Source organism: Micropterus dolomieu, linkage group LG22, assembly GCF_021292245.1.
Source record: "Micropterus dolomieu isolate WLL.071019.BEF.003 ecotype Adirondacks linkage group LG22, ASM2129224v1, whole genome shotgun sequence".
Classification (NCBI taxonomy): Eukaryota; Metazoa; Chordata; class Actinopteri; order Centrarchiformes; family Centrarchidae; genus Micropterus; species Micropterus dolomieu.
In genome coordinates this window covers 1467016-1477724 of record NC_060171.1, presented here as the reverse complement: position 1 = coordinate 1477724, position 10709 = coordinate 1467016, and the positions used below count along the sequence as shown (strand labels likewise).

At 42.3% G+C, this 10709-nt stretch overlaps 1 protein-coding gene across 1 annotated transcript in view; it reads right to left on the bottom strand.

The window, feature by feature from the left end:
* LOC123961513 (GRAM domain-containing protein 2A) overlaps positions 1–9902 on the bottom strand; it is a 28644-nt gene extending 18742 nt beyond the window's left edge. The window contains exons 1-2 of the mRNA XM_046036983.1: positions 9791–9902; positions 1527–1584 (exon numbers count right to left, since the gene is read on the bottom strand). Of these exons, the coding sequence (XP_045892939.1) occupies positions 1527–1584; positions 9791–9888 (156 nt within the window). The 5' untranslated portion in view covers positions 9889–9902. The remainder of the gene's footprint in view (positions 1–1526; positions 1585–9790) is intronic.
* Positions 9903–10709: the final 807 nt, after the last annotated feature.

The window sequence follows — 10709 nt, the reverse complement described above, 5'->3', positions numbered from 1 at the left end:
ATTTTTTTTTTTTTTTTCCCCCCCCCCCCCCCCCCCACAACACCTGTCAGCCAGCGACTTCCTGCCTTCCTGTTCCTGTCTGAAACAACAAAGACTGAAACAACAGAAAACAGCAGCAGCAGCAGCTCGACGCCTCCGGCTGAAGCTCCCGAGGTCAGTTTGAACATTTGGGTCAAACTCGAAACTTTGACAGTAGAGACGTTTTGTCACAAAGACGTTCTGTCTCTCTTGATACTGGAGTCTCTCATCTTGTACTGTCTGAGGCTAGAAGCTTGATACAGTATCTAAAGATTGTACATTCACTCCCACGTGAACTGGACCCGATATGGTCTGGATGATCCTGGACTGTGTTTACTGTAGAAATGGGTTTTGTTTCATTTCCTTCCACTGCTGCAGAATAACTTGATGTTGTTGTTAACTAAGTTTTGCTGACCTAAACTTTCCCTTCTTTGGTTATTCTGCAGCAGTGGAAGGAAATGAAACACATTTCTACTGTAAACACCGTTGAACAGCCTGTTAATGCACCCTCAGAAGCTTTATTTGTACAATATTATAAATATAATATTTATTTACAGCCTTAAGAGCGTCCTGGCCAGGCGGCAGCACAATTAACAAGGTTGCAGACAAAACACAGACATAACAATTTACAAATAATCAGCTCAAAGGTCATAAAATTTGCATAAATATTCTCTACAATCAACAACAAGGATCATATGTATTAATGAAGGCAGACAGAGCAGCTGGTCATCGGTTGATCCTACAGTGAAATAATGAACAAAACTCCTTCATTTAACTGTTAATTTTATATCTGAAAATGTCTGTTTGGTGACGTAAACGTTGTTTTTAACTTTGGCAGTTTGCTGCTTACTTTGGTACCATTCAATTTAATTTATAGCTTTTGAACGGTAGAGAGGGCAGTGGTGGCCCAAAGGTTAGAAAAGTGAGCTTGGTTCAATCCAGTTCAATCCCCGGACCGGCAGGATAAAAATCTGGGTGTGGAAAGCAAGCTGCTTAGTGGCCAGCAGGTACTGGGCATCTTCCAGGTGTGACTATGTAACGGTGTGAATGTGATCAGGGTCTTCCTGCAAAAGAGAGGCTTCCTCTCAGTGAAGCTCCTCTGAATATGTATATACATGCACACAAACACAATAAGGAGGAGAGACGCTCCCTGTGAATAAATGACACACAAACTGCGATTCCCGCCTGGTTGATGTTATTATCTGACGGTAGACTGCTAAAACACATCCCACACACACACACCCTGCCAGCGTTCCCAAGGAGACGAGACAGACTCCGGAAACTTCTGCAGAGACTTAAAAAAAGATTTGAAAGGACTCCTGCTGGCCTGTTGTCATCTGAAAACCACCACAGAGCGGTTTGTGTGTGTTTGTGTGTGTTTGTGTGTGAGGTTTATATCGGCCACATGCATCTGTAGGTGTGGCGTGCCGAGCGCTCAGCGGTGTTGACGTGTCGTCGTTGTTTTTAGATCAGTTCACAGTGTTTGTGTTGCAGAGTGAAGGACTCACTGATCCTCTGTAACACTTCTTCACGTCTTCGTAGGACAGGTCGTCGATCAGCTGCAGCCTGCAGGACACACATCACATCACATTCTGTCACAGCAAACAAAAACTGCAGTTTCTGCAGAGACCAGCAGTGGTGCATGAAGTATTCAGATCCTTTACTTAAGTACACGTAGTAATACCTCACTTTAAAAGTCCTGCATTAAAAATGTTACTTAAGTAAAAGTCGTATATATAATTATGAAAAAGTATTAAAAGTAAAAGTACTCAATGCAGAAAAATAGTATTTATTATATCAAGAGATAATTATTACTCATGCACAGTAACTAAGTACATTTACTCAGGTACTGTACATAAATACAAATTTCAGGAACTTTTACTTTACTTGAGTAATTTCTTTTCCTGCCATTTTCTACATTTTATAAACTCTTCATGTGTTCTGTGTGTAAAAATAAAGTAACTGAAGCTGTCAGATAAATGTAGTGAAGTAAAAAGTACAACATCTCCCTCTGAGGCGGAGCAGAAGCATGAAAAGAAAATACTCAAAGTACAAGTACCTCTAATTTGTACTAAAGTACAAGTCAAGTACTTGAGTAAATGTACTTAGTTACTGTCCACCACGTGAGAGCAGAGAAGATCGAGAGTTCTCACTTTTTAAGAACCCCAATTAAAATAATTTCATTATTTAATTAAAGTGGCTCTGCAGAAACATTTTAGTAAATTTAGTTGCCTAATAGAGAAAATAACATAGTGGATTTCAAAAATAGAGTAAATGTGTCTGTGTAAGAACAACACAAAATACATGAGCATGAGCCATGAACATGTTAAGAAACACGTTTCTCAATTCTGCACATCACTTCCTCAGAGAAGTTTGGCCCAGCGGAGCCTGAAGAGTGTTGATGGAAGAACACAGAGAGACAGAAGTGACGCAGCAGAATATGTGAATACAGACAGGAAGTCAGCATGAAGCATTTCCTGCTGTGTGTTGTGAGAAAACATTCTTACTCGGTGGTTTAAAGTGAAGCAGGAGGACGTTGCGGTTCAGTGAGCTTCGTTCTGTAACTTGGTTAAAGAGTCTGCAGCCATGTTAGCTGACATGCTGATGTTTAGCAGGTTTAATGTTCCCCATCTTGGTTTAGTGTGTTAGCATGCTAACATTAGCTAATTAGCAGTAAACACAGCGTGCAGCTGAGGCTGATGGGAATGTCATCAGTTCTGCAGGTTTTGGGTCATATGGCAAAGTGTTGGACCCGTTAACATGTTGACCTGATGATGGCGTTATTAGAGTTATTACCGTTCATCCTGAGGGGAAGGTGTTTCATCACAATCCACCCAGATGTTTCAGTCTGACAAAGACAGACAACAGTCCTCCAACACACAGGTTTGAAATGGACGGGCTCCATTGGACAAAGGTGATGATGTGTATTTCTGTGCACCACTAAGGATTTAGCAACATCTGAATAGAGAGCCTAAGTACCTCCCCTCCCAGTGGACCACCTTATAAAAACTATGCATGGTGGGTAGGGTGACCAGAAGAGAATGGAGGGGGCGTGGCTACCGGTACATTCAACGGACATTAACGCACATGAAAATCAAAACACAATGCTAAAATTTATTATTTTTGATCATGAAGTCACCTGTCTGTCATTATATATATAATTTTTCCTGTTAGTTTTCCTCACGACATCATGCTGCTGCTGGTGCTGAGCCGGAGTCGGGCAACATCACCGGGCTCAGCAGCCTCATCGGAGACTGAAGAAGACGCTGATGAAGGAAGCTAAGGAGGGAAAAAGAGGCCACCGGACGTCGGCGAGAGCTTCGTGAAATAAAAGTCTGCAGGACAGTCGGGCTGGCCAAATCATAAAAGATACCATTTATCGCATAATGTTGCTTCAAGTCAAACAGACAACGGTGAAAGTACTGCAGTATTTATATATTTACAGTATTAAGAACTGGGTGGCTGTGGCGACAGAAAAGCTAAACACTAAAAAGCATTTAACTGGCAAAACACAAGTTGACTTTTAATATAAAGCAGTCACAGGAAATGCAACGTGTTTGCCAGTGACTGCTATCGTTCATCAAAACTGTGTCTGCAAACAAACGACAGTAGTTTTTCTGTAACCACCAGCAACCACAGGCGTCTGAAACCATAATCATTACAGCTTGTAGTTCAGTTTTGATGGACTTTACTTGAGTATTTCCATTTTATGCTACTTTATAGCTCTACTTCACTACATCCCAGGGAGAAATATTGTACTGTTGCCTCCACTATATATTTATTTGACATTTATTTATTTGTGAAAACTAGAGGATGCTTCCTCTTTGATGCAGTGACGCAGACACAAGGTGTTAATCCTCCTTCTCCTCTAACAGCTTTCAGGTCGGCTGATTGAACAAATTCTAAGACGCCTTGTTTTTCACTGAAGCACACACACACTTATTTGCGTCAGGGTTCATGGAGGATGGTCATGTAAATGAAAGCAAATCCACGTGAAGTAAGTATGCAAAGATAAAAAAACACCTGACAAACACCCGGCACATTACACCAGCCGGCCAATCACCAGCGATCAGCATGTGTGTTAGTATTAATAGTGTAAATGTGAGAAAACAAAAAAAAAAGTGAACTGGAAATGTTAAAGTTAATTTCCCATCAGCCACTGCTGGTTTTAGTTTGCTCCACTGCACAGGGTTCAGAGTGTGAAAGGAGTGATTGTCTACTGGGAGGCAGACATGGTTTACACACACACACACACACACACACACACACACACACACACACACACACACACACACACACACAAACACACACAGATAAAAAGGACTAATTATGCAAGCAGCTCCGGCCTGAATGGGGAAACTGGAGCAGAGAAAGAGGCCGTGTTCACGCTGAAACTGTTGTTTGCATGTCGAACAGGGATGAACTTTATCAAACCCCGTATCTGATGTTTTTTATGTTGAGTAAGTATTTAGCTGTAGCTGCTTAATATTTTTGCAAACTGTACTAGAGTAGTTTTCATTGTTATTGGTCTCTCACGGATTCAAATTGTGTCCAAATGCACGAGGGATTCACAGGAAACGAGGCGCATCGTCCGACGCCATCGACCTCTTTACCGGTGAGGGTGTAAATCATGTTTCTGAACTTTTGCTAAACTGAATTGTGGGTTTTGGTCTGCGTGTACGTTAAGTGGCGGGAAAGTCCTTATTTAGGCAAGTCCCGCCACTCAGTTATTTTGAGATCCATAACTGCACTTCGTCTGGTCACCGGGACGTAAAACCTGCACGTATAGAATCAGCAGGAAAATCTGAAATAGTTTGATGACTTTGCCCCAAATTAAGGTTTAAAAAGTGTTTTTCCCCCGCAGGTTATACTTCTACTACACATGCACAAGCTTTCATCACCCCGTCTTCCTGTACGGCTCTATCCAGAGCGCCAGTGACGTGACGCCGTGAGCTCATCCCACTTCGAACAACATTATGGACACAGTCAGCATGTCCTGTACACATTTATTTACTGTATACAGTATTTTCTAACACATACTGCGGATCACATCTGGCGCCTTTTCACGCAGTATTCTGGCGGACATGTAGAGCATCTGGTCCGCTCACACGCCTGCTCCTCGCCGCCACCACAACATCTGAAACTGTCACTAACCTCAGCTGTGCCACACGATTGGCTTAATATGTTTCCAGGCTTGGCTGTTAAAAAGCAGATGACTGGCTTTCTAGAGGGAGGGGGTTAGCCGGCGTTTTCCAACAGCCACTTAGCTCATTAGCTTTGCTTGTTCACCAAATTTGTTTCCGTGTTTAACAGAGTCTCCGGCAGCCGTCCTGCATCAACAAGCACGCCGACTCAGCATGTGGACGCTACACAACATCTGGATTCACCTGTACTCCAGCTGTGCGCCTGGGACAATAAGTTCACACGGTTTATCCTAAAGTCATATGTGAAACACTCTCGTCTGTGTGCAAACCAAACATTCACTCTCAATTCAAGTGAACGGTGTAACGCAGCGGCGCTTCATCTGTTTTGGACTCAAGATGGCGTGAAGTCACTAGGGCTGTCCCCGACTAAGGATTTACATAAGCCATGTTTCCATCTAATTATTATGCGAATTTTAAGCGTACTAAAATGTCGCAAAAAAGCAAAAAAAAAAAAGAAACTGTGAAATCTGTACGTTTCCATCAGCTGGTTTGGAGCGAATAAACCAGGCGACGGCGAGCGTTGTTACGTCAGTAGTTGATGTTACACATGTCTGTAATAAACAAGACGTCTGGGTTCAAAACAGAAACAAAACCATGAACCTGATGATCTTTGAAAAATAGAGAGAGGTGCTCCCAGCCAACCGTTCCCTTTTCCTAATATCTTCCTAATATCCTAATTTAAATATGCTGTTGAATTAAATCTAAAACTTTTAGTGACAATATATTGAAGATTTGGTATGTTGTTATAGAGGAACATTATATTGCGATAATTAGCATTGTAGTGGCAACTTTTAAAACTTCTTTTGCCACTATCGCAGGACATAAAGTTTCTGACTCGTGCTTTCCAAAGAGGGCAAAACTGTATAATCCAGTGAGGCAAGGAGGCAGAAAAATATCCGACGTTTTATTTAGTCGTAACACCTGATGCACAGCTACTAATGACATCTGTCTGACACAAACATAAAATATTACCAAGTGTTTCACTTGGTAATATTTTATGTTATATTAACATAAAAGAAATTTAATTCGAATATGAAATAATCCAAAAGATTGACCACGTTTTCTTAATGGCTCTGACAATCATTATTGATTTATCGCCCAGCCTTAGGTACATACTGACTTTAGAATATCTGCACCATAATGTTTATATTTTCTTCTTTCGTCATCTATCAGGAGTTTGCTTCGTCCTTCAGTGGCTGTTGTTTGGGTTTTCTTCCCATCAGCCCCTCTGTCTCTCTCTCCGAGCTCTGCTGCCTGGAAACGTGAGCCGACTGCACGTGCTGCAGGCAAACACATGACCACAGCCTCTGATTCTGCAGCTTGTTTTGTACGTGACAGGAATAACAGAGCAGCGAGAGAAACAGTGAGGCTTTCCCTCTCTGTGTATTGTCCGTCCTGCACGTCTCCTCAGCTTTCATCGCCTGCCAAACGCACACACACACACAGCACTAATGAGGGAGCTGGTTGATTATGAGGAGGAGGGATCTGGAATCACGACGCTCGTTCACACTTGTTATCGTGTATAATCGTGTCTCCGGCGGCTTCTTTAGTGTGGTCTGTCCACAACATCTGAAATCATTTGTACTCCAGCTGTGCGCCGCGTCCACATCCAGCAGCTGCCAAGAGGTTTCCACCTGCCGGCTGACCGCTCCCTCTTCCTCAGATCAGAACTGAGCGCTGCTTCTCCTCTGCGGTGATGTTAACAACATGCACACGCGCCAGGAAGTATTTAATAACCCAAAGTCTGCTTTTAGACACAACATCTGTGGGCGAGCCGTACACCAGACGGCGTCTAGCTTGTTTTTTAGCTGTGTTTGCTCCTGCCATGAATACTCCTCATGTGCATATGCATAAGTGAAGTGTAGCTGCCAACAACAACAACAAACAGATAATAAAAAGACACTGTGTGTGGTGACGGGGACAGGTGCTTTCAGGTGTTATTGTAGTTTAGCTGATTTGACTGCCGTGGCTGTGACACACAGATCATGGAGCTGATTAAGCTGCTTTGAAAGCTGAAGTTTTTTTGATCAGAAATCACACTCCTACTTCTTTGAGTCATAACACCTGATGCACACATATTTTTAGATTCAGTGCGACTCCTCGCTGACTTTCATTTTTGAAGAAATGTCCGATAAATCCACGTAGAGACAACAGACGCTGCAGAACTTGCCTGAGACTCTTCAATGTTTCTTCAGTGTCACAGTTATCTTGTGATAGCTGTCTGTACATTCATGCTAACTGCTAACAGGAACAGCTAGCAGGAGCAGCTAATAGCTAATTCAGCTACTTTAAATGAAGACAGTTTGACTAAATGTTAGAGCTGCAACAATTAATCGATTAGTTGATCGAAAGAAAAGGAATCGATAGCTATTTTGATAATCAATTAATCGTTACAGTTATTTCTTTAAGCAAAAATGTTAAAGGAGACCTATTATACTGTTTTCCAGTCCTATTTTGTAGTTCTGTGACTCCTGTATGGCAGCTTTGCATGATTGAAAGTTAAAAAAATAATAAAATATTTTCTCATACTGATTCTTCCTGTAGGCCTTCATTTCAGCCTCTGTCTGAAACAAGCTGTAGATGCTCCTGTCTCTTTAAGGCAAAGCCCACTGTCTTCTGATTGGCCAAGACCTGAAGCACGTTACCAGGCTGTTGTTATGTTGCTGGGCGGAACAGGCAGACTGAGCACATGACCATATATGGAACAGCGGCTCCGTCTGGCTCCTTATTACGTATTAAGGAGCCGTTGGTAGAAAAAGCAGTTGAAAACAGAGCGTTCAGAACAGGAGGAAATCTGAGGTTTTTGCTAACAGGGATTTCTTTTAAATACTTTAAACTCATTTTTTGAAGCTTTGGCCATGTTTAACATGAACATCCAACATAGTAACAGTGAAGATAAGTCATAAAATGTGGTAAAGCACAATAGGTCTCTAAACATTTGCTGGTTACATGTAAGAAATTGCTGCTATTTTAGTCATTTATGACAGTGAAGGAAGAGTCTTTGCATTGTGGACTGTTGGTTGGACAAAAGAAGCAGCTTTGTGCCATGGACAATTAGAATAAGCATTTTTCATAATTTCTTGACATTTTATAGACTAAACGATTAGTCGACAAATCATGAAAATAATCGGCAGATTAGTCAATGAAAATGAAATTAATCGTTAGTTGCAGCCTTACTAAATGTGAACAAATATAGGCTAAACAAAACATGGCTTCACTTGTAGCCCACAGCTTACCTCACTGGATGCATGGCAACATTACAATTCCTGTTTAAATCCCCCAAAGCAGCATGGGAACTGCAGCTCCAAAACGCAAACAGAAGCAAGAACATTAATGTTCATTTTTTCATGCTGCTTTAGCAATATATTTTACTAAAACTATGTTCTATGCTCGGTTCTCAGGCCCCTTCTCTTCTCAGTTTACAATCATTCGCTCGCAGAGCTTCTCTTACCACTGCTACGCAGACGATACGCAACTCTACCTATCCTTCCCGCCAGATGACCCCTCCGTCGCTGCGCAGACCACGGACTGTCTATCGGACAAATCTGCATGGATGAAGTCTCGCCACCTTCAACTAAACCTCTCTAAGACTGAACTCTTGGTCATTCCAGCCAAGCAATCTATCCACCATAACATCAAACTGCACACTGACTCCTCAACCATCACTCCAACCAGGGTGGTGAGAAACTTAATGACTGATGACCAGCTGTCCTTTTTAGACCACGTTGCTGCTGTCTCTCGGTCGTGCCGTTTTGCTCCATACATCATAAGGAGAATCAGGCCCTACCTCACTCAGTACGCCACCCAGCTCCTGGTACAGGCCCTGGTTATCTCTCTGCTTCCTAGCAGGTCTCCCAGCTTGCGCAGTAAAACCCATACAAATGGTTCAGAACGCAGCATCACGTCTGGTTTCTGATCAGCCCAAAATGACTCATGTCCCTCCATTACTCTGTGACCTCCACTGGCCTCCAGAATCCAATCTAAGTCCCTGATGCTGCATACAGAGTGACCACTGGCTCTGCACCATCTACCTAAACTCCATAAGTTCCTTCTGGGCCACGGCGCTCCTCCAACGAACACCGCCTGCCTCCCTTCACACAAAGTGACCTCAGTCCCTGTTCTCATCTGTGACACCACGATGGTGGAACGAGCTGCCGCACGCCATCAGAGCAGGGGCGTCCCTCTCTGACTTCAAGAAGCTCCTGAAAACTCTGCAGAGAACGCTTCCTCTGATAACACCTCTGACCTCTGACATCACTTCCTGTGCTCTTCTTCTTCTGTCTCCTTACAGCTGATTGCACTATTCGTTACCTCTTACTTCTTCCCCAAGGAATTTATCCCATTAATCCCGTAAGGGTTAAATGTGAATGGTTTTTATATTCCTGAAACACTGACACTCTTGTTCATCTACTGATATCTGTCCTGTGGATATATACAGACATTTTTAAACTGAAAAGGATTGTCGGGCGGCCATTTTACTTTTTCTCACAGACAGAAAATGTTCATAATCCTGCAAATAAAAGTTCAGGTCACGTTGCTCTGTTTGTAGCTAAACTGCCGTTACTGACCTGAAAGGCAGGGGGCAGTGTCCGTCGTCCTCCTTGTGGGGCTCCACCTCGTGGAGGGGCAGGACGTCGTCACTCTGCTCCAAAGTCTCCGACATCATCGTGACTGGCCTGGAAGGTCAGAACAACAACGTTAAAAAGACAACTGAAATATTTCTGTTTGAAATCACCCGAACAGATTTATTCTTCACCCCGGGTCCACAGAGGTACGTTACATTTACACCGTCCTGAAAGGCTGAACCGAAGGATTGAGAGGGAGGAGGAGGGACGCAGCATCAGACAACGAGCTCTAAATATAGGAGGTGTGACCAACATCCAGGGAGATAACAAAGTAAACACGTGGTGATGAGACGGGAGACCAAAGTGAAACTTTCACAGATCACAACAAGTTCAAACCTCAACGGTATTAACAAACATTACAGTTATTACAATCATTCAGAGGAAAAGCAGCAAATCCTCACACGAGAGAAGCTGAAACCATCAAATGTTTCTGTCAGTTGATTAATGGACTAATCGTTTCAGCTGCACTTTTATAAAGTGTTGGGATATTTAACTTATAACAAAGAAGAATCATTCATACATATAAATATATATAAATATAAATAAAATGAGTAACTCCAGCTGTAAAAAGTGGAGTAGAAGTATAAAGTGGCATGGAAAAGTAAAGTACAAGTACCTCAAATTTGTGTAAACTTGAGTAAATGTACTTTAGAGTTAGTGCTAAGGCTCTTAACTGATTAGTACTAAAACTGGTGTTGGTATTACAGTTAGAGATGAAACTAGAGTTGCTGTTATCCAATTCATTTGTTTACTTATTTATGTAAAAAGGTGTTAATGTGCCTCCTCAAACAGCTCTGAGGTGTTTAGTTGGTTTATTTAACAAAATCTCAGGACGTCTTGTATTTAATTGAAGTGAAAAGTT